Genomic DNA, 23,001 nt, shown 5'->3' with positions numbered 1-23,001 from the left:
CAGTCCTGCACCATCCCCACAACCATTGTTATTCTTGAGACTATTGTTGCAGCCACTGTGTCAATCCATCTCCTTGAGGGTCTTCCTCTTTTCCGCTGACGCTGTACTTTACCAAGCATGATGTCCTTCTCCAGGGACTGATCCCTCCTGACGTGTCCAAAGTATGTAAAACGCAGTCTCGCCATCCTTGTTTCTAAGGAGCATTCTAGTCCTACTTCTTCCAGGACAGATTTGTTCATTCTTTTGGCAGTCCATGGTATATTCAATATTCATTGCTAGTACTGCAATTCAAAGGCATCAGTTCTTTGGTCTTATTCATTGTCCAGCTTTCACATGCATATGAGGCGATTGAAAACACCATGGTTTGGGTCAGGTACACCTTAGTCCTCAAGGTGACATCTTTGCTTTTCAACATTTTAAAGAGGTCTTTTGCGGACAATTTGCCCAACCCAATGTGTCTTTTGATTTCTTGACTGCTGCTTCCATGGGTGATGATTGTGGATCCAAGTAAATTGAAATCTTGAGTACTTCAATCTTTTCTCTGTTTATCATGATGTTGCTCATTGGTCCAGTTGTGAGGATTTTTGTTTTCTTTATGTTGAGGTGTAATCCATACTGAAGGCTGTGGTCTTTGATCTTCATCAGTAAGTGCTTCAAGTCCTCTTCACTTTCAGCAAGCAAGATCCTGTCATCTGCATGACACATTAAGGTTGTTAATGAGTCTTCCTCCAATCCTGATGCCCCGTTCTTCTTCATATTGTACAGCTCCTCAGATTATTTGCTCAGCATACAGATTGAATAGGTATGGTGAAAGGAATCAGCCCTGACACACACCTTTCCTGGCTTTAAGCCATGCAGTATCCCCTTGTTCTGTTCAAACAACTGCCTCTTGATCCATGCACAGATTCCTCATGAGCAAGATTAAATGTTCCAGAATTCCCATTCTCCACAATGTTATCCATAATTTGTTATGATCCACACAGTCGAATGCCTTAACATAGTCAGTAAAACACAGGTAAACATCCTTCTGGTATTCTCTGCTTTCAGCCAGGATCCACCTGACATCAGCAATGATATCCCTGGTTCCATGTCCTCTTCTAAATTCGGCTTGAATTTCTGGCAGTTTCCTGTCGATATACTGCTGCAGCCACTTTTGAATGATCTTCAGCAAAATTTTGCTTGCAGGTGATTTTGATGATATTGTTTGTTAATTTCCAAATTTGATTGAATCACCTTTCTTAGGAATAGGCATAAATACAGATCTCTCCCAGTCGTTTGGCGGGGAAGCTGTCTTTCAAATTTCTTAGCATAGACGAGTGGGCACTTCTAGTGCTGCATCCATTTGTTGAAACATTTCAATTGGTATTTCGTCAGTTCCCGGAGCCTTGTTTTTCTCCAATGCCTTCAGTGAAGCTTGGGCTTCTTCCTTCAGTACCATCGGTTCCTGATCATATGTTACCTCCTGAAATGAACATTGACCAATTCTTTTTGGTAAAGTGATTCTGTGTGTTCCTTCCATCTTCCTTTGATGCTTCCTGCATCATTTAATGTTTTCCTCATAGAATCCTTCAATACTGCAACTTGAGGCTTAAATTTTTTCTTCTGTTCTTTAAGCTTGAGAAATGTTGAACATGTTCTTCCCTTTTGGTTTTCTATCTCAGAGTCTTCACACATGTCATTACAACACTTCACTTTGTCTTCTCGAGCAGCCCTTTGAAATCTTCTGTTCAGTTCTTTTACTTTATCATTTTTTCCTTTTGCTTTAGCTACTCAACATTTAAGAGCAAGTTTCAGAGTCTCCTCCGACATCCATTTAGGTCTTTTCTTTCTCTCCTGTCTTTTTAATGACCCCTTCCTTTCTCTATATATGATGTCCTTGGTGTCATTCCACAACTCATCCGTCATTAGTGTTCAATGTGTCAAATCTATTTTTGAATTGGTCTCTAAATTCAGGTAAGATATACTCAAGGCCATACTTTGGCTCTTGTGGACTTATTCTAATTTTCTTCAGTTTCAGCTTGAACTTGCATATGAGTAATTGGTGGTCTAACCTGCAACTGGCCCCTGGCCTTGTTCTGATGACATTGAACTTTTCCATCATCTTTATCTACAAATGTAGTCAATGTGATTCTTGTGTATTCCATCTGATGAGGTCCACATGCACAGTCGCTGTTTATGTTGGTGAAAAAAAGTATTTGCAATGAAGAAGTCGTTGGTCTTGCAAAATTCAATCATGGGATCTCCAGCATCGTTTCTATCACCAAGACCATATTCTCCAACTACCAATCCTTCTTTGTTTCCAACTTTTGCGTTCCAATCACCAGTAATTATCAGTGCATCCTGACTGCACGTTTGATCAATTTCAGACTGCAGAAGCTGGTAAAAATCTTCTATTTCTTCATCACTGGCATTAATGGTTAGTGCGTAAATTTGAGTAATAGTTGTATTAACTGGTCTTCCTTTTAGGCGTATGGATATTATCCTATCACTGACAGCATTGTACTTCAGGACAGATCTTGAAATGTTCTTTTGGATGATGAATGCAACACCATTCCTCTTCAAGTTGTCATTCCCAGCATAGTAGAACATATGATTGTCTGATTTAAAATGGACAATACCAGTCCGTTTCAGCTCACTGATGCCTAGGATATTGATGTTTATGCGTTTCATTGCATTTTTGATGATTTCCATTTTCCTAGATTCATACTCCATACATTCCAGGTTCTGATCATTAATGGATGTTTGCAGCTGTTTCTTCTCATTTTGAGTCGCCCCACATCAGCAAATGAAGGTCCCGAAAGCTTGACTCCATCTGGGCCATTAAGGTCGACTCATCTTTGAGGAGGCAGCTCTTCCCCAGTCATCTTCTGAGTGCCTTCCAACCTGGGGGGCTTGTCTTCCAGCACTATAACAGACAATGTTCCACTGCTATTCATAAGGTTTTCACTGGCTAATTCTTTTCAGAAGTAGACTTCCAGGTCCTTCTTCCTAGTCTGTCTTAGTCTGGAGGCTCAGCTGCAACCTGTCCACCATGGGTAACCCTGCTGGTATTTGAATACTACTGGTGGCATAGCTTCCAGCATCACAGCAACACACAAGCCCCCACAGTACGACAAACTGACAGACCTGTGGGAGAAGGGTTCCTTGGGCCAGAAAATTCCAGAGTTAGAAGAAGTGAGCAGCTACTACAGAGTGGCTGTCATGGAGCTTACTGTCCAAGACCATGATGAGACTGTGATGTCACCCAGACATTTGGGTCCCACTGAAGTAGGTCCCACCATTTTCCGGGTCCAGATCCCCACACCACACCCCCAGGCCTAGCGCATCATTTGTGGCTGCAGGGGCACATAGGGGCGCATACCGTTACTGAGTAGTGGAGCCAGCAGTGGGGGGAGGGGGCCTCGCCATCCAGATACAGACCTGCCCAGGGGTCCAGGTGTGAATGTTTGGAAAAGCAGGCACCATGAGCAGGACAGGCAATGACCAGGCTGCTGGGGAGCTGGCAGGAGTGGCCACCAGGGCAGTGCTGTCCACAAGGCTGAGGTGCTCTGCTTAGGAAGGGGTGGTGGTATTGTCATCTCTGGGGGGCAGGCCTTGGAGCAGGGGCCAGGTGATGCAGAGAGGTCAAACCCTGGGGTCCAGATTCTGGGGCAGTTGTGGGCGGTGGGATCATTAACACGAAGCTGAGCTCAGAGGGGTGCAGTAGGGTGCTGTGGGCCTTCAGGTGAGTCATTACACCCCGAGGACCTACAGGCTTCGCAGAGCAGGCAGGGCAGGCAGCAAGAGGGGGTGAGTCCCCCCAGCGCCGGAGCCCCTGGTGATGGGTCCCTGGGGAAATAGGATACCAGGCCACAGCAGGGGCTGTGTCTACCTGGTTGGAGCACTGTCTCGAATGAAGGGTCGGCAACTAGGATGGAGAGGTTTCAGGACACAGGATGGAAGGTGTCCGGTCTACCCAGTGTTCCCGGCCCCACAGGTTCACGGCTGAGGCCCAGCGACGGCGGCGGCCCTTCACTTACCTGCCCTTTGGAGCGGGCCCGCGGAGCTGCCTTGGGGTGCGCCTCGGCCTGCTGGAGGTCAAGCTGACGCTACTCCAAGTGCTGCACAAGTTCCGGTTCCAGGCCTGCGCTGAGACCCAGGTGAGGGCTGCTCCTAGGGGGGCTGTGCCTGGCTCCTGGGGGACCCCGCTCCAGGGGGTTCACCTCAGTTCTCTGTGCCCACTGCCCACCCGGAGCTGCACTGGGCTCAGTTTCTTCATCTGTAAAAGGGGTGACAATGACACCCCAGCTCTCAGTGCCCTGTGAGGACTGGAGTCCATGCAGTTGTTCACACGTAGACCCAGAGGGTGTGCTCGCTGCTAGGACTCGGCTTCTCTGCACAGGCGCAGGTCCTCCCCTCTGGAGAATCCCTCTCCCACACAAGGAGCCTGAGGGTGTGGGGTGTGGCCTGCCCTCCACTAACTCCCTCTAGACACACCCTGCCCACCCGACCTGTGGCCTCTGAGTGCAGGCCACGTGGAGGCTACGTGGAGGTCACGTGGCGGTCACCAGGACTTGCTAGGGCGCAGGCTGTGAGCTCCAGGGGAGCCCCACCTGTGCGAGCACCCACTCTCCTCCGATACCCCCGGGCCCACGCCCAGTTCGTGAAGGCTGAGCCCATGCCGTCACCAGACTTTCTGGCCCCCCTGAAGTAGGGCTGGCCACTTTCCTGGCCAGGTTCCCATACTGCCCCCTAGGCACACGGGCAGTCATGCAGGCCTAGGCGTGAACCCCACCTTCCAGCTCACAGCCATCTTGTGGAGCAGGCTGTCACCCCCATTTTCAGTGCGGAACCAGGACTCGGAGAGACGACAGAGCCTGTCTGAGGTCCTCCCGTGGGCGGTGGGCCCCCTGCAGCATGGCCCAGTGTGGTCATGATAGAGCCACCAGCATCCAGCCAGGTGTGCTCTGGCCAGTGCCCACTCCTCATTCAACGTTAGTGAACAAATAAGTGGGTGGGTGCACAGTGAAGACACTGGGCTCACTCTCCAATCTGCCTGTTGTGCGGCCCCACCACTGCCCTCCACTGCTGGTGTCCGGCCAGCCCTGCCCCCAGCGACCTATTGCACGGTCAGGCCTGGACGGAGGGCTGAGAGGACAGACACCCCGAGCACAAGACAGTCCCCGTGGCTCTAGATTCATGGAGGGCAGGGCCTCTGACGCATGGAGAAGCTGGGACAGTTGCTGGCCTGGCCTGGGAGGAGTGAGACTGAGGAAGATGGCGGTCCACAGAGGCCAGGTGCTCAGGCAGAGAAGGGAGGGGCAAGCTGGCAGCGTGGATAGAAACTGAGACAGGTGAGGATCAGAGAAACCAGTAGGTCAGGCATCCTGCAAAGACTTCCTTGTGGGGCTTGCCTCATACACTCTTGGTCTCAGGTACAGTGCAGTGGCGTGACCAGGGTTCTAAAGCTCTGCTCATGTGTGACATTACCCAGCTCGAGTCCCCAGAGGCTGCTGGGTCCAGCGAGAACCCTGAATTCCAGAGCAGTCTACGCCCCCTTTGTACTACCCACCTCATGTCCACACCAAGAGATTTCCCCTGCCTAGGCTGCTCCCCTACATGGAACCTCATCCCTACAAATGCCCCCCGCCCACCAGTCTGATCACATGACCCAAGCCTTCAGCATTCCTCACTTCCCAAAGGGCCTCTGTGCCGCTTCCTCCAGGAAGCCTTCCCTGACTTGCCAGCCCCTCCGACCACTCCTCTTTTGGAATGCCTATGGTATTTCAAGATTGTCTGCACTGTGCTAATGCAGCCACCACTAGCCATATTATAACCTGGTGGGAATGGGTCCTGCCCAGTGTGACCCCTCGAGTCAATTGAGAGACATCGGGCCTTTGAGAAAGTAGACTTTATCGCAAGCCAGTCAAGCCAGGAGCTTGGAGACCAAGTCTCAAATCAAGCTCCCCGAAGTTGGGGCTTTCAGGGCAGTTGAGTTCGGGATAGGGAACTTATGCATAATTCATCAAGTTTCAAGGACTAGGCAGGCAATTTCAAGAGCTAATTAACATGTATGGGTGCAGTGGGGGTGCAATCTGACGGCTGGGAGGCACGACACTGAAGTTCCTCTCAGGCCAGCTTTGTGGCTTATTGCTCATGTCTGAATGGAGGGGGTGTGTTAATTAGTAGTGAAGCAGTCTTGAGCAGAGAAGCAGTAAGAAGACCTTGAGCTGTTACGCAGACAACATAGAAGCATCTTCTCAGGAGCTCAGAGAGCCTGGCTGGGATGGGAGGAGGAGGGGGAACAGTTTAACCCCGTTCGTTACAGTATGTGGCTACTCAAAATTTAATTAAATTAAATGTATTAAGTAAAATGTACTAATAGTTTATTAATAAAGAAATAAAAATTCAGCTATGGCATGCTGGCCAGGGACCCACAACACCCGACTCCCAGAGCCCTCAGAAAGAAGGGACCATGGCACACTGGGGCAGGGACCCCCAGCTCTGTGCTCCCCGAGCCCCTCAGAAAGAGCAGCACCTGTCCAGCTGCAGGGAGGAGAGGCAGAAGGGAGGCCGGGATGTTAGTGCAGCTGAAAGGCAGACTGGGGCTTTGCTCCCCTGCTGTGGTGTGACCCTGGTCAGGTACTGGCCTCTCTGAGCCTCCACACCGTCATCTGCAGAGACGCCACCTCCTCTCACCAGGGCTGCCGTGAGGGCCCTGTCACCCACCATGCTGCATCAGCTGGGAAGGCAGACCCGAGCCCAGGGAAGGGGCCAGCTGCCGTCCCCCTGCCTGGGCACAAGAGGGCTGCTCTGGAAGCTCCCAGGGAACCAAGGTCCAACTAGGGGGGTGTCTTGGCCCACTTGTAGCCCAGCTGTCCCACAGCTCAAAGTGCCCACAAGCCCAGCTCCAGTCCTGGTTCCAAGTCTTCCCATATGCATGGCTAATTTTCACTTTAATCTCCTGTTTCAGGTACCACTGCAGCTAGAATCCAAATCTGCCCTAGCTCCAAAAAACGGTGTCTACATCAAGATTGTGCCCCGCTGACTGGGAAGGCCTCCCTCAGGGGTGGCTCCTGGGGATGGTGCTTCCAGACCTGCAAGTCAGCCTTGGAGGGTGCCCCCAGACTGAAAGGAAACTGCGTGTGAAAATTCACCTTTACGGAAACCACCACCCAGTGAGGGCAACGGTGCCTGGCGTGGGAGAGTAAAGGAATCCAGGGCGTTCATGCCGCCTGCCCCAACTGCTTAATAAATGTTTGCTTGTTGCACTTGACAGCTTAATAAATGTTTGCTCGTTGCATTTGGCATTGACTTTGTCAACTATGTTTGAGACATTGATCCAACTGCTTGAATAAGAGATTTCTGGCAAATAAGCAATACATGACTTACACAAAATGACTGAGAACGAGGCCTTAAAGGGATGAGAGGCCTCTGCAGTGCAGGGACACGGGGACACCAGCCTGTGGCCTACTCAGTTTCTCCTGACTTAGAGAATGATATTCATCCGAAGTTCAATTTCAGAAATGATTCTGAAGCTTTATAATGCATTGCTTCTCCTAGGCTGGATAAACCAGCTTCACAAAGATTTCATATGCAGAAAGGTGATCCAGGCTGAACGCGTTTTTCTCTTAAAGGGCGTATGTCTTTCTTCATTGTGATCAGAGAATCAAAACACAGAGCTGAGTTTTAGTTAAAGTAACGATTGTGGTGCTGAGAAGCTCAAATTCAGCAAACCAGCAGCAGACGGAACCCCAGCTCTGTCGCCAGCAGGTGGTGGTCACTGGCCTTTTCACCGTCCTGTGTCTGGGTTTTCTCATCCGGAAAACAAGGAAGCTGACCGAGGTCAAAGGGCCCCTCCTCTGTCTCACGTCTGAGCAGCTCTGAGGAGGGGCGGGGTGTAATATAGGTGACATCACAGGAGGGACCTTTGAGCCACCGTGTGATGCCCAGAGCCTACACCCACTTTTTACTTAGAAATTTCATGGCATTTTGGCGTGTTCACTGCTGAGAATTGCAGCCTTTGCTGCTTGGTCCATGCACCCCTCCAAGCCCTCCTTGTGGGGCCACTCCTCTCTGGCCTCCCCCGAGGAAGCCCCATAGGCTGCCAGGTGTGGAGGATGCACCCTAGACAACCTCCACCCCCCACTCCCGCTCCATGCCATGCTCTGGGAGGGTTCAAGGCTTTGCATGGCTGGAGACTTACACGATTGGGGGACAGAAAAAGACAAGCATACTGCTTTTGCAAACATTACCAAACGCACAATGATGTTGTAAGGCTGGGGCCCCTCTGAGGGCCTTGGAAGGAGCCCTGGCATGTGAGGGCCTGCAGCTTAAGCTTCGTAGGTAGCTTTGGGGTTAAGTCCACACAGCCTTCCCACAGCAAGGATGGCCTCTGCTAGATCCCCCACACCCAGCAGTACCCGTACCCAGCAGGTGCTCAATAAACAGGCGCTGAAGAACGAGCTGCAGTCTCTGCCCACTTAGGTAAGCCCTTTATTTCCAAGTTTTATGTGACATTTACAGCACTGGGACTCCAATCTCCCTGGGCCGTACAGCCCACACTCAGGCTGTTCAGTGTGCCAGGGAGATGCAGGATGCATACCCAAACCAAGCGGTGGTCCTCAGGGCCACCATTCATTCGTGTCACCTGCCAGGTGAACACACTTCGTGGAAGTAATGGCTGGCCCACCAGGACAAAGGACACCCTCAAGACTCGGGGACACCACACAGCAGCCACTTGTTCAGACAATGAGACACAGTCCAGTTCCAAGGCCAGAAGCCCAAGCGAAGCAGCCAGGTTAGCCTGAGCAGTGGGCAGCCGGACTGCGTCCCCTCAGCCTCACTAAGTTCGCAGGGTCCAGTAGCAACTGCCGGACTAAAAAAATCAAAGCAGATGCCACAGAGGCCCAGGATCACAGTAAAGACAGAAAATCCTAAAAGGTAAAGCTACTCCATAAAACCCTTTCTAGAAATCTGAGCCCGGTACCAACGAGCAGCAAGCCAACAATGAGAGTAAAACATAAAATTTTAAGACACATTGTTAAAAGGCAACCACAGGCCTACTGGGAGGCTGCTCCAGAGCCCAAATGGGGGACACGTAAAAGTGGAAACTACCATCATTGAGAAGACAACATCGTACAAACAGTTCATTAAAATTGTTTTGTTAAAAAAAAAACCACACAGCACATCCGCAACCACCTGCGCGTCAGGGGAGGCTGCCTCAGCGGTGGAACAACCCCAGGAGGCTGGCGCGTAGCCCACCCCCGTCGGAGGCCTGGGGAAGCGGGATGGCAGCTGCGGGTGAGGCGCTGGTCGTGTACTGGATGAGGTACTCCGGGTAGACCTGGTGCTTCTCGAAGACCACAAAGATGGTCGGGTCAGACATTCTGTTCACGCAGCTGTCGTAGAAGACGTCGCTCTGGCCCTCCTTGGCTGGTGGGCGCACGTAGGTGGCGCAGCCGCGGACGAACTCACCCACCAGCACTCGGGCCAAGAACATCATGTGGGACTGCCCACTGGCCTTGCTGTAGTGGTGGGAGTACGCGGCGTCCAGGGCGAAGTAGCTACCTGGAAGAAGACTGGGGATCAGGCCAAGACTGAGGTTCCCTCCCTCCCAATCCTCCCTGGTCGCCTATTTCACGTGTCACTCTTAAAACCTGCAGGGGATACAGGTCAACGTCAGGGACTGCTCAAGCGTGGCAGGGCACCAGGAGGGTCCCTAACCCTGAGACAGGACTGTACCTGTCACCACAGGCCTACAGGCACATCACCGCCAGGGCCTGGACTGGTTTCCTCAGCTGTAACATGGGGCCCTCACCGCCAGCCTCACAGGGTGGGTAAGAAGTGAAAACCAGTTAGGGCAGAGTTGATTCTAACTCAGGGTGACCCCTCGTGTGTCGGAGTAGAACTGCACTCCGCAGAGTTTTCAACGGCTCGCTTTTCAGATCACCAGGCCTTTCCTCCGAGGCACCTGAGTGGACTCCAACCTCTAAGACCTTTCAGTCAGCAGTCAAGCGTGTTAACCATCTGCACTAGCCAGGGACTCCGTGGAAAGTGACCAAGACACCATATACAGAGTCACTAAGCCCGGCGCCCAGTGCAAGGAGTCCTGCTTATGAACCTTGCCAGTCAGGAATGTGAGCTGGATGCTGCCCTAGAAGGTGGGTCTACGAGGCCCACGGCCATCCTGACCCACAGCCACCATGGGGGAGGGGGCGGAGGAGGGAGGGAGGCCTACCTGGTGGATAACAAAGTTGGAATGTGGACTGCAGATTAAGTACGTCATTATTCCATTTCATAAATTTGGTAGCCATAATGTGATTACGTAACATATAGGAAGCACTAGGAGGTTTAAAAAAAAAAAACCAAACCTATTGCCACTGAATCCATTCCGACTCACAGCGACCCTATAGGGCAGAGTAGAACTGTCCCATAGAGTTTCCAAGGAGCACCCGATGGATTTGAACTGCCGGCCTTTTGGTTGACAGCTATAGCTCTTAACCACTGCACTACCAGCGTTTCCTTTCACATTGAAAGTTTCAGGAAAAAAACATTAGAAAAAGGATGACAAAGCAAACGTAGCAACATGTTAAAACTGGGGGACCTCGGTAAAATCTATGCAGAGGGGGTTCTTATTATTCTTGCGACTCTTGTGCGAGGCTGAAATTATCTCCAAAATAAAAGTTTTAAAATCACCCCTGGGCAGGAAATTCCCCACTAACTCGCCTTACAGCAAGAACCAGGGTCTGAGGCTGTCAGGTTCTGAATGCGTGCACAGGGCCGGTTCAGCCAGGGAGCCACAGCCAGGGGACCTTCTCTAAGTTGGCGGCAACTCCGGCCACCCCACCCCCGCGTGCAGGACCTGGCTGGTGTTGGTGGTCCCGTGATCCCCCGCCAGCCCTCACCCTTGCCGTAGGAGGTGCCGTGGAGCCCGCAGATGCGCCAGTCGAAGTTCTGCTGGCAGATGGCGTCGACGAAACAGGAACTGGTGCCGTGGAAGAGCCGCCTCTCATCCACCACCTCGCCCCCGCGCCTCTTCTGCATCTGACCCTTCTGCCTGCAGCCCCAGAGAAGGGGGTGTTGGAGGGAGAGGGGCGTCTCCCTCCACCACGGCCCCAAAAGACACGGCTGCCACAGCAAGTGTGTGTGGGGAGCACAGGGGCGTGGGGGGTGCAGGGAACGTGTGGGTGGGGGAGCAGGGCGGTGTGCGGAACATGGGGGTGGGAGAGCACAAGGTGTGTTGGGGGTGTGGGGGGTCTGGCGAAAATCAGGGTGGGAGAGCACGGGAATGTTGGGGGTGTGGGGAACATGGGGGTATGGGGAACATGGGTGCAGGTCAGGGAGCTGGCTGGCCTCATGCCTCCTGGGCAGAGACGGAACTGGCAGGAAACAGGAGGGAAAACTGCCTCCACAGTCAGGGTCCCAGGGCTCTGGGAACCCCAAAAGCAGACCAGTCCATGAAGAACAGGCTTGGGTCCTCCCCAGGCCCCGACCCTGGACAGTCTTGCCGCTGGCTAAGCAGTGGAAGCAGTCTCCCCCTTCACCACTGCCTGACCCCACTGTGGGGACAAGCCAGGCCCCCGCCTGCAGGGTGGCCGCTGTGATGTCCTCCCCACACAGACAATGGACTGTCCACCAGTCTTCAGACATACGTGAGACCCACTTTCAGTGGGAGAGACAACAGCCATGGTTTCCTGGGGCTGAAGGTCCAGCAGGCCGTGCTGACCCACCCACTGGTCTCTAGGGAGGCCTGGCTTTGTCACCAGTGAACTATGAACCAGAAAGGTGCTCAAGCCCTGGTGAGCCTCATCCCCCACATGTACAGTGGGTCAGCACAACACAGGCAGGGAGGGAGCGGGGGGCGGCGGCAGGACTCCTGCACACAGTGGGTCAGCACAACACAGGCAGGGAGGGAGCAGGGGGCAGCAGGACTTCTGCACACAGTGGGTCTGCACAACACTGGGAGGGAGGGAGCAGGGGTGGTGGTGGAAGGGCTTCTGCACACAGTGGATCTACACAACACAGACTGGGAGGGAGGGAGTGGGGGTGGTGGTGGCAGGGCTTCTGCACACAGTGGGTCTGCACAACACAGACTGGGAGGGAGGGAGAGAGTAGGGGGCGGTGGCAGAGCTCCTGCACACAGTGGGTCTGCACAACACAGACTGGGAGGGAGGAAGCGCGGGGGGCGCACAGTGGCAGGGCTCCCGCATACAGCAGCCCTTTCTCCCACTGCTCTGAGGCCCAGGGTAGTGACTAGCCACCAGCCCAGGGAGCACCAACCCCACACACCACTGGTAGATTTCCCAGAGGGCCAGGTTCTGCACACGCTCGATCTTCTGGATCAGGTAGGAGGGCAGCGTGCGGCTGAAGAGCTCGTGGACCTTCTGGTACTCCTCCGAGGAAGGGCTGAGAGCTATCCTCTGAAGGAGCAAACACCCAACGTGTGGGATCCTCATGGTGCAGAACTTTCACAGCCCCTTCCCAGGCTGCCCAAGCTGCGTGTGAACGGCAGCCAGCAGAGGCCCCACTGCCTGGCCCCCACCTCCCCACATGGTTCCCACCTCCTCCTGTCCTCCCCGCCTCTGCCAGACACTCAACTAGATTGTTGAGGGGTAGACCCCAGCTGCCCTAGACAAGCTGCCCTGTCCTAACCTTCTCTCTGAAACCCCTGGCACAGCAGCCTGGCATCGCTGGCACCCTGTGCACTTTGTACAAACTCTGAGAGATCAATTCCCCAAGGACAAGGAGGGCCACCTTGTAAAAGCCTGCTGCACACACTGGGCTGGAGGCTAGCCATTGGGCATCAGCTGAGTGCCCCATGATTGGTACACAGGTGCCATCAGGCGTCTGAGTCACCTGCAGTCAGTACACAGGTCTTCCAACACCGACTACCTACTTCCTTCTAACGGTTGTGCCCAAATGTCCCATCACACTGGGATCCTCCCGTGGTTCCCTGCCCTTTCTTTCTGAGTCAGCTGGTATCTGTGTGGTGAGCCCAGCTCTTATGTCCTCATTTCTGCCCTTTTTAGCAAATGTCACAGCCTGCCTTCCTCCCTCCTCAATGTAGCCTCTCCCTACAGGGCCATGACCAGCTGTTTAACACCCCAAGACCTGAAAACAAACCAACCCACACACCCCTCCCTCTGCCACAAGCCGCAGCCTTCCAGCTTCTTTATGTAGAGAAAGCAGCTGCAATCCGCTGACACTCACCTGTTTCTACCCAGAACTCTCCTTCCCAGCACTAACCAACCAACCAACCAGTTACTGCTGAGTCAACCCCGACTCATGGAAAACCCATCTGGGTCAGAGCAGAACACCTCCCTTTAGGGTCTTCAATAGCTGATTTTTCAGAAATAGATTACCAGGCCTTTCTTCCTAGGTGCCTCTGGATGGGCTCAAACTTCCAACCTTTTAGTTAGCAGCCAAGTGTGTTAACTGTGTGCACCACCCGGGGACTCCATTCCTTACCTTAAATCCCAGGTCTGGCAGGGCAGAAGGGTCCCAATAGTCTGGGATGTTCTTTGGGCCTTGAAACTGGACATTGCTGCAAAATGTCAACAAAACCACTCAGACATATCGTTCTTAGATTGAAGTAAACTTATGGCAGGGGGTCTCTGCTAGCCAACATCACCAGTCTCGAGTCTCAGCATACCAGTGAAACGCCGGCAGAAGGCGAAGAAGAGCACCAAACACGATACTCACCATACAAGAGCACGTTCATCCTTGCCTCCGTGGTCAAAACCTAAAAGCAATTAGGCAGGAGAGACCCAATTCTCACATGAACCCAAGCTTTCCTCAAAGGGACACAGCCTATGATTAAAACAGTGCACACAGCTCCATAAACCTTACTGCATAAAACAGCGCAGACTCTACAAACCCTCACCTATGTACGATTAAAACAGTGCACACAGCTCTACAAACCCTCACCTACGTACGATTAGAACAGTGCACACAGCTCCACAGACCCTCACCTACGTACGATCAAAACAGTGCACACAGCTCCACAGACCCTCACCTACGTACGATTAAACAGTGCACACAGCTCCACAGACCCTCACCTACATATGATTAGAACAGTGCACACAGCTTCACAGACCCTCACCTACGTACGATTAAAACAGTGCACACAGCTCCACAGACCCTCACCTACGTTCGATTAAAACAGTGCACACAGCTCCACAGACCCTCACCTACGTACGATTAAAACAGTGCACACAGCTTCACAGACCCTCACCTACGTATGATTAAAACAGCGTACACAGCTCCACAGACTCTCACCTACGTATGATTCAAACAGTGCGCACAGCTCCACAGACTCTCACCTACGTATGATTGAAACAGTGCACACAGCTCCACAGATCCTCACCTACGTACGATTAAAACAGTGCACACTGCTCCACAGACCCTCACGTATGTAGGATCAAAGCAGCACACAGCTCCACAGACCCTCAAGTATGTATGATTAAAGCAGCACACAGCTCTATAAACCCTTACCTACAGTTCTGAAATTCACAGCAATCTGAAAACTTAAAACAAAAACAGCCTCAAAGAGATGTAACTGATACAGAACTTATTTGTTTAAAACATAACATTGACATGGAAACTCATGTGGCTGCAGGTATTTGACCCTAACTGGTAAGAGGCTATTTGTGCTATTTATCCTTCTTGATGTCACTATGCATATTTTTACGACAGAAATATTGATGTTTACTTACAGAGTATAACATAATACAAGAAACATGTTATCTTTCCAAAAATAAAAATAAGCCAACAAATAAAAACCAAGCTTTAGAAGACATCTGGTCCAAAGGGTTTAGGAACAAAGACGGTGAAACTATAACCCTAATTCGTTCCTATTCTGTTTCAGAACACCTTCTGTTTACGCTGGGGTGAGACATGGACCTTCATCCTGAGCCTCAAAAAATTCCCACTAATAACTTTCTTAGGAAAATGGCACAGTTAAAAATAATTAAGGAAGGACAGCACTTTGGGATTGAGTGCAGGAAACCCCATATACACACAGAGAAGGGCTGAGCAGAGAAAACACTGAGACACAGCACCAAGCGTTGAGTTGTTGTTAGGTGCCACTGAGTCAGCCGTAACTCCTGGCAAACCCATGTACAATGGGTAAAAACGCTGTCCAGTCCTGTAGCAGCCCCATGATCAGTTGTGGATAGAACCATTGTGATTCAGAGGGTTTTCACTGGCTGATTTTCAGAAGCAGGTCAACAGGCCTTTCTTCCTTGTCCATCTTAAGTCTGGAAGCCCCAGTGAAATGTGTTCAGAATCACAGCAACATAGGGAGCCTCCACTGACGGATGGGTGGGAGCTGTATGAGAGGTGCGTTGGCTGGGAATCAAACCCAGGTCTCCCACGTGAAAGGTGAGAATTCTACTGCTGAACCACCAATGTCCCTCAAGCATTGAGTTAAAAGCCAATAAAGCCCTTTAATGGTTTAGCCAACCTGAGGTCAGTTTCCTGTTACTTGCAACCGAATACACCCTGGCTGAACATACAATAAGGAGCAAATTCCCCGGAAGCAACCTACCAGGTTTGCTTCATCTTCACGTCCTGTGGGGACACGTATTTGGGTCTCCGGCAAATCTTTCTGATTGTACTACTGCGCAGGTTTTTCTGAACAAAGGCTGGGAAAAACAGAGAGCCCATTAAATATACATATACATACACGTACACCTACTCTTAGACAAAATATTTTATAAACACAAATTAAATGGGCTGGAAAGTTCATGTAAATTGTGTAAAGCCCAGAATCGGTCTGTTAAAAATAAGGCAGTTTTACACATTTCAAATATTCGCAAAGAGAACAGGCACCCTTGGGAGACTGGATTTAATGAGTAGATGATTTAATGAATAGTAATTGACATATCCACCATACACGAGTGCTTATAAATTGTTCCTTCTGATCTTGTTTAAACTATGGTTTTACTAAGCAATTTTTCCCAGCTTGGATATAAAATTTAGCCCAGCCTGGGGCCCAATTACCACATCTTGAGTTAGTGGGATTTAAAGTGAATATAATTTTAATCTTAGGATTTTTTTGTAGTTTGACTCAAACTATAATTTGACTCTACAGCAGAGCTTCTCACCTTCTCTGAACCCCCTCCACCTCTGAATAAACAATGCCCCCTGCCCAAGATTCTCATTTTTATTCTGAGGATTGAGATTGGTGACAAGCATCCCTCAAGGTGAAAAATCACAGAAAAATCCTGTCAAGTTTTACTTTCTGCCCTTAAATTACAACAACAGTTTTTTTTTTTTTTCCCATTTAAAAAACATTTTAGTATTAAACGCTGTTATGAGGTCTGTGATCTACCCCATACTTGAGTGTAAGCATGTGGGGGTCCTTAGGTTATACAGTGGCCGAGGTGTTCATCAAGAATGCTCCTCCTGGAGGTCCACTATGTTCTACTCAGAAGCCCGTCATCCAGGCCTGGATACCACAACCTAACCGATTTCACCTCCCTGCTGTTCCCTTTCCCCCATCAATGCTTTGCTAATTAGCAGACTCAGATGGGTTCTCACTGGCCTGTTGACTAACATGGTGAGTAATCTCAAACGGCTTTCACTGGTGAAATTAAAAGTTATCCAACATATGCAGATTGGCTAAATATGTTAGATTCGTTCCCTACTCTTCCTCAGACAGGGTACTAGGAGCTCTTGGCCTTCATTTGCCTTTTAAGACAATACCAGTATCAGCTGCCATCCAGGAATCTCCAACTCAGGACAACTCCAGTGGGTCAGAGTAGAACTGTGTTCCACAGGGTTTCCAATGGCTGATTTTTTGGAAGTAGATCACCAGGCCTTTCTTCCGAGGGTCCTCTGAGTGAAACTCCAACCTCCAACCTTTCGGCTAGCAGCTAAGTGCTAGCAGTCAAGTGCTTAACCATTTGTGGCAATCAGGGACTCCTGGGGTGCAAGAAGAGGGTCAAACAGTACCTTTGAAATCTAACTCATATTCATGCTTCCCAGCCTTGAACTTCAGAGTGGCCACCTGGCTGTCGGAGCTGGCTGTGCAGTACACCAGGTAGGCTTTCTCCAACTCGCTGCTGCTGACCGTGGCCACGGGGTGCCCTGTGCCCTGTAAAGGAAGAGCCAGAGCGTTCGTGAAGGCAGGAGCATGCACAACAGAGAGAGATGCGGGGGCAGCCACACCACATTCCAGACGTGCCCAACAGGGGCATCCATTTCATGAGGGCAGGGCATGGGGGAGGGGGGTGCGAAGAGATGTCCACATGGCCATCACCTAAAAGGCGCCCTAGAAAAGGGAAGGTAACATGTATGATGAACAGAACAGCAGAATGGGAGACAGGGAAGACAGCACATCCAGCGACAGAACAGACGGTACAACTGTCCCAGTGAAGCTGGAACGTCCGGTGAGTGCGCCATATTGCCTGACTGAGCAGCCTGAGCAAGGCTTCCTCTTCCACGCCCATCCTTGTTCACCCCCTTCAGTCAGCTCAGGCCCAGCCCCTCCTCCCATCCTTGTTCACCCTCTTCGGTCCTGTACATCCCTGTCCCTCCATCCTTCCATCTGCTCAGCCCCACCTCTTCTGGCCTGTCCTTGCTCTGGCTTCAGTCAGCTCAACCCCTGCCACCTCCCTGCCCATCCTTGTCTCCCCTCCTTCGGTCATTTCACCTTCCGTCTCTTCCTGGCCCGTCCTTGTTCCCCCTCTTTAGTCAGCTCAGCCCCCACCCCCTTCCCCCCTCCTTTGGTCAGCTCAGCACCCCCACCTTGCCGTTTTCCTTTTCCAGTCCCTTGGAGAGCTTTTTTTTTTCTTCAGTTATCCATTTTGGTCCCTCACCCTCTTTACAATTATCTACAAGACATCTAGTATTTTGGGTTGGACTGACTTTGAATTCTGGCTCCCAAACCTATTCACTCTATAACCTTGGCAAGTTATTTTAGCTTCTCTGAGCCTCAGTTATCCCATCTGTATAACAGGAATAATATCGTACTGTACCATCTCAAAGGGTTGGAAAAATAAGACAGACAAAGCACTTAGCCCTGTGCCTAGAACTCAAAATACTTAATACAGGTTATCACTGTTATCATTGCTGCTGCATTGATAATTACAATTAAAGTTGTTGAACCTATTACTCTCTTGGTCCCTGTAGCTTTCCCTCTTACCCCTAGAACTGCCATCCTAGCCCTGCTCGGTCACAAATATAACAAGGCCCCTTCCCCATCTCAGAGCAGCTCAGTGCAGCAATGGGGGAGGGGGGAGACTAAAGCAAAGAGTCATTTAACCACACATGGCTCAGGGGCCCGACCCAGGGGCACAGCCCGCTGTGAAAGCAGAGAAGAGTAAGACCGAGGTGGAGTAGGGACCAGCAAAGGCTTCCAGGAGGAAGAGACAGAGACACCAGAGCCAACATCCTGGAGGATGTCAGAAAGGGGTGATGGGTGTGACATCTGAGACATGGCCTTCTAGTTCATTGTCTTATAATGGCGTGTGCGTTTCTCCTCTGGAACCCCGTCCTCCTTCCAGGCTAAACCACCAGGCTGGAGTGGGAAGGGGAGGGGTGTGGCAAAGACCCTTCCAGACAACAAGGGGAAGTATACAACCCTTCCCTTCCCTTCCTCCCTTCTAAGCAGGGAGCTGAGAAGAACAGAGGGCAGACGATTTGTCAGACATGGGCCGTGTCCCCCACAGCCTTAAGTCAAAAACCTCATGGAGGGGGCTAAGGGAAGGAGGGAGAAAGACACAGTAAGTTGAGCAGACAGCAAAAAGCAAAGGAGTTTTTGCCCAGCTCCCCACTGAAGGTCTCGAGCAATGGGCGTCCATGAGGCTCTAGGCTGCAGAAGGTGGGAGTTTAGCTCCCTGGGCTCTGGAGAGCCCATGAGTGTCCCACAGCAGCTCCAGCAGGGGGCGATGGAGCCTTCCAGGCACACGCAGCATGGAGGGCTGAGCCCATGAGGGGGACAAGAGCCTGGAGAAGGGAGAGAAGAGACCGCAGGGAAGACAGTGACAGAGGGACAAGGGGCATGAGTGTCTACCTGCCGACAGTCCTGCCCAAGCAGATGGAGGAACCTCCTTTGTCCACCCAGAAGGCACCTCAGGGGAGAGAAAAGGAGAGAACCAAACTCTCCAAGACAGCATTTAGCAGGAAAGCTGGGGTTGCAACTTTAAATTCCACGGTCCTACAAGGGGGAAAAGACGCATGAGAAAGATGACCTTAATTATAGGACTATGAAGAAGGTTCAGAAAGGAGACTCTCCTTGAACTGCAGTAAAATGACAAAAGAGGGGCCTGAGAAGGCATAATAAACCCATAGGGGCCTTTATGGATTGAATTGTATCTCCCAAATATATGTGTCAGCTTGGCTAGGCTCTGATTCCCAGTATTGTGTGGCTGTCCACCGTTTTGTCACCACAGGTGATTTTCCTATGTGCGATAAACCCTACCTCTATGATGTTAATGAGGCAGGATTAGAGGCAGTTATGTTAATGAGGCAGGACTTAATCTACAAGATTAGGTTGTATCTTGAGTAAATCTCTTCTGTGATATAAGAGAGTGAAGTGAGCAGAGAGACACAGGGACCTCGTTACCACCAATCAAGAAGAGTCACGAATGTGCATCCTTTGGACCCGGGGTCCCTGCGCTGAGAAGCTCCTAGTCTAAGGGAAGATTGACAACGAGGACCCTTTCCCCAGAGCTGACAAACAGAGAAAGCCTTCCCTTGGAGCTGGCACCCTGAATTTGGACTTCTAGCCTCCTAGATTGTGAGAGAATAAATTTCTCTTCGTTAAAGCCATCCGCTTGTGGTATTTCAGTTAAACAGCAGCATTAGATAACTAAGACAGGGACCAAGAAGGGGATGTAGACACCAGAATAGGACATGGCAGCACAGTTGTGGGAGGTGGAAGCGGACGGTGAGTGCGGGCTGCCTTTCTCATTCCATCAGTCCTTGTGCATCTCCCGCACACCTACTGTGCCAGGTGCCATTCTGGGCACAGGGGACACATCAGTGGCAAAAGAGACAAAAGTCCCTGCTCTCCTGGAGTTTATGTTATAGCATTGCCAGAGAAAAAGGCATCCTAAGTGCAGTTAAGAGCAAGACACTAAAGCTTCAGTACAGCTTCTCACAACTCACAAGAGTATGAATATCTCTCAGGCCACACGTCTCAATTTTCATTTTGGAAAGTATGTCCCTATATAAGTGGTGACCTCCCAATGGTTGTGCCTACACAAAGGACCAGGGAGCTCCTTTCAATCTAACCCAACTATCAACATCTCAAATAACTGACAGCAGCAGTTACTCATTCCAGAACCAAATCCATCCAAAACAAAAAAACCAAACCCGTTGTCACAGAGTCAATTCCAACTCACGGCGACCCCATGTGTTTCAGGGCAGAACTGCGAGGTCCATAGGGTTTTCAATGGCTGTTATCTTATGGAAGCGGGTAGCCATGCCTTTTTTCCGTGGCGCCACTGGGTAGATTTGAACCACCAACCTTATGAAGAGTAGTCAAGTGCATACCGTTTGCACCACCCAGAGATCCTCCCAAATCAATACTTGCTATACACCAATTTTCTTATATTTGGCCACCTTCTATAAAGTTGCTGTTCCGGAGACGGCATGCAGCCAGATTGGGAAAGCTCCAAATCCTATGCCGCAGCTACTGAAACACATCTGCACCCAGGGGTCCTCCCCCTGGAGCCACCTGTTCAGCACGAAGAGAAGCATCTTTCCACCCCATGTACTATAACCCAGTGAGGAAAGGCGGCCTCACTCTGATTTTTAGGCATTCAGTTCTCAGGAGCTGACTGGTATGGAATGATGGAACCTCATACAAATAAACTACAAATGACTGTATTTTTCTGTAATTCCCCCAAATTCAGGGAGCCCTAAATGGGATGGCTTGGAAAGTCCCTCTACCAAGACGCCTCAGGAGGAGACACTCGCTCTCTGTCCATCCACTTACTTGTTTTCCATATTCCTGCCAAGAACCGGCCTCATCAGTCCAGTACCACACCCAGTCGGTGGTGAGAATGAAGTACGGTGGCTTGGTGGCTGAGGAGGCCGTGGAGAGGCGGCGAGCCGGGAAGGTGCCAAACTTCATGGAGTCAAAGCACAGCCAATGAACAATAAGTTTATCAGCTGACTCGGCACAGGAGACCCTGCAGGAAAAAAGGAGAGGGAGCCTGAAAATGAACACGTACCCACCCAAATGAACACCCAGGCCCTTCAGCTTCCACAGAGCCTTCTAGAACACGTGGCTGATAGATGTCAGCATAATGAGCATATTTTTTTCAATGTGGCCACCAAACCAAAACCTGTTGCCATCAAGTCAATTCCGACTCATAGAGACCCTATAGGATAGAATAGAACTGCCCCATTGGGTTTCCAAGGAGAGGCTGGTGACTTCAAACTCCTGACCTTTTGGTTAGCAGCCAAGCTCTTAACCACTGCACCACGGCTCCAAGGTGGCCACATAGGGGGAAACTACTTTTGCAGATCAGTTTTGCTATGCAAAGGTAACAAAATCCAGGTAATATGGAAGACTAGTTATCACAAAAATTTCTTCTATTACAAAATGCAGAAAGTGTTGGTTAAATATTATTTTTTTAAAATGAACTGAGTTGCCAAGTAAGCAAGGGAGAGCTAAGCTTACAGACCAAAAATAACAACAGCTAACATACTGAGTGTTCACTGTGAGTCGGACCCTGTATTAAGTACTTTTACGTATTAACAGAGTCAGTCTTCATAGCCCTATGAGGTAAAGACTATCATCCCCATTTTACAGATGGGGAAACAGAAGCACAGAAAGGTTAAGAAACCTGCCTGTGGGTGAATGGCTGGCTAATAGATGGTAGAGCTGGGGTTTAAGGCAAGCCAAGCCTGCTCTCTTAACCACCAGGGTACACTTCCTTTCTACATGCTATACTGCCTACAGAACAAAGGGAGTGTATAAAACCACAGGCGAGCGGGTGATAAAGCTGATGGCTGACCAAAGGTAATGCCAGGAACAACAAAGACCCCTTGCTTGTAGCAGCAATGGAGAAACAGGAAATAAAATGTAGGGTCTGAGGAATGTGCTCGTTGCTGTGATTAGGTGCTGCTGAGCCAGTTCCGACTCAGCGATCCTACGTAGAACAGAACAAAACCCTGCCCGGTCCTGTGCCATCCTCGCAGTTGTTATGCTTAAGCCCATTGTTGCAGCCCCTGTGTCAATCCATCTCATTGAGGGTCTTCTTTTTCCACTGATCCTCTACCAAGCATGAGGTCCCTCTCCAGGGATTGGTCCCTCCTGAGGAAGGTAGGGAGTTGAATCTCAAGAGACACCTCTGCGTAAAGCCAGGACTCTAAGAGGTTACACCCAGTGAAGTGGGAAGGAGAAGGGGCCTGCTTTGTAAACGAGTCGGGAAGGAAATCCGCCTGCATCAATGTTAGCTCTGGATGGAGGGGGGAAATTCCCCTGAGAACTCATACAACACAAGACAAGCCTCACAGAAGTTTTAGGCCAATTCACACTTTCCATGAACATGAGAAACTAACAAACCACAGGCTGGGATTTAATGTTAAAGAAGACCCAAAGAAGCAACCAATCCTTTCTCAGGCCTCAAAGGAACTTCTAGAGAAAATCTCATCAAACATGAGCTCACAATCAAATCAATCACTAAACACATAGAAACAAGGCACCACACGCAGAAGTCAGAGAAACACCGAGAATCGGACCATCGGTCTACATGTATTACAGTCATCAGGTGCAAAGAAATCATGGGCATAAATGATTCAAAAATTAAACTGAATGTTAAAAGTATGAGTACAGATCAAGAGACTATAAAAATTAACTAGGTAAATTTGAAGAAAAAAACCCCAGAACTTTTAGAATAAGATAATAATTGAAACCACAGAACATAGGACAAATTACGTCAAAGACAAGGCTGCATTAGCGAGCTGGGAGCCTGAGGTAAAGGAAATCTGCTGAATGTAACAGAGAGGGGAAGAGGATGAAAGAGAAGATTAGAGACAGAAAAGTGGAAGAGAGGATCT

At 50.4% G+C, this 23,001-nt stretch overlaps 2 protein-coding genes across 7 annotated transcripts in view; one reads left to right on the top strand and one right to left on the bottom strand.

The window, feature by feature from the left end:
- TBXAS1 (thromboxane A synthase 1) overlaps window positions 1–9,193 on the top strand; it is a 175,265-nt gene extending 166,072 nt beyond the window's left edge. For 2 of the 5 annotated variants that reach the window (XM_064289658.1, XM_023539168.2), the window contains 2 exons: window positions 3,977–4,139; window positions 6,953–9,193. In XM_064289658.1, the coding sequence (XP_064145728.1) occupies window positions 3,977–4,139; window positions 6,953–7,027 (238 nt within the window). In that variant the 3' untranslated portion in view covers window positions 7,028–9,193. Of the gene's footprint in view, window positions 1–2,699; window positions 3,937–3,976; window positions 4,140–6,952 lie in introns of those variants that run through there. The other 3 variants (XR_010322596.1, XM_064289655.1, XM_064289656.1) reach the window with 3 other exon arrangements.
- Window positions 8,447–23,001, bottom strand: part of PARP12 (poly(ADP-ribose) polymerase family member 12) — a 41,859-nt gene continuing 27,304 nt past the window's right edge. For both annotated transcript variants that reach the window (XM_064289652.1, XM_064289654.1), the window contains 7 exons: window positions 20,930–21,125; window positions 16,939–17,080; window positions 15,530–15,626; window positions 13,450–13,525; window positions 12,271–12,401; window positions 10,887–11,038; window positions 8,447–9,549 (listed from right to left, as the gene is read on the bottom strand). In XM_064289652.1, the coding sequence (XP_064145722.1) occupies window positions 9,203–9,549; window positions 10,887–11,038; window positions 12,271–12,401; window positions 13,450–13,525; window positions 15,530–15,626; window positions 16,939–17,080; window positions 20,930–21,125 (1,141 nt within the window). In that variant the 3' untranslated portion in view covers window positions 8,447–9,202. The remainder of the gene's footprint in view (window positions 9,550–10,886; window positions 11,039–12,270; window positions 12,402–13,449; window positions 13,526–15,529; window positions 15,627–16,938; window positions 17,081–20,929; window positions 21,126–23,001) is intronic.

Source organism: Loxodonta africana, chromosome 8 (assembly GCF_030014295.1).
Source record: "Loxodonta africana isolate mLoxAfr1 chromosome 8, mLoxAfr1.hap2, whole genome shotgun sequence".
NCBI lineage: Eukaryota > Metazoa > Chordata > Mammalia > Proboscidea > Elephantidae > Loxodonta > Loxodonta africana.
The sequence above is the reverse complement of the archived record's forward strand: the minus strand, read 5'-3'. Positions and strand labels throughout refer to the sequence as shown.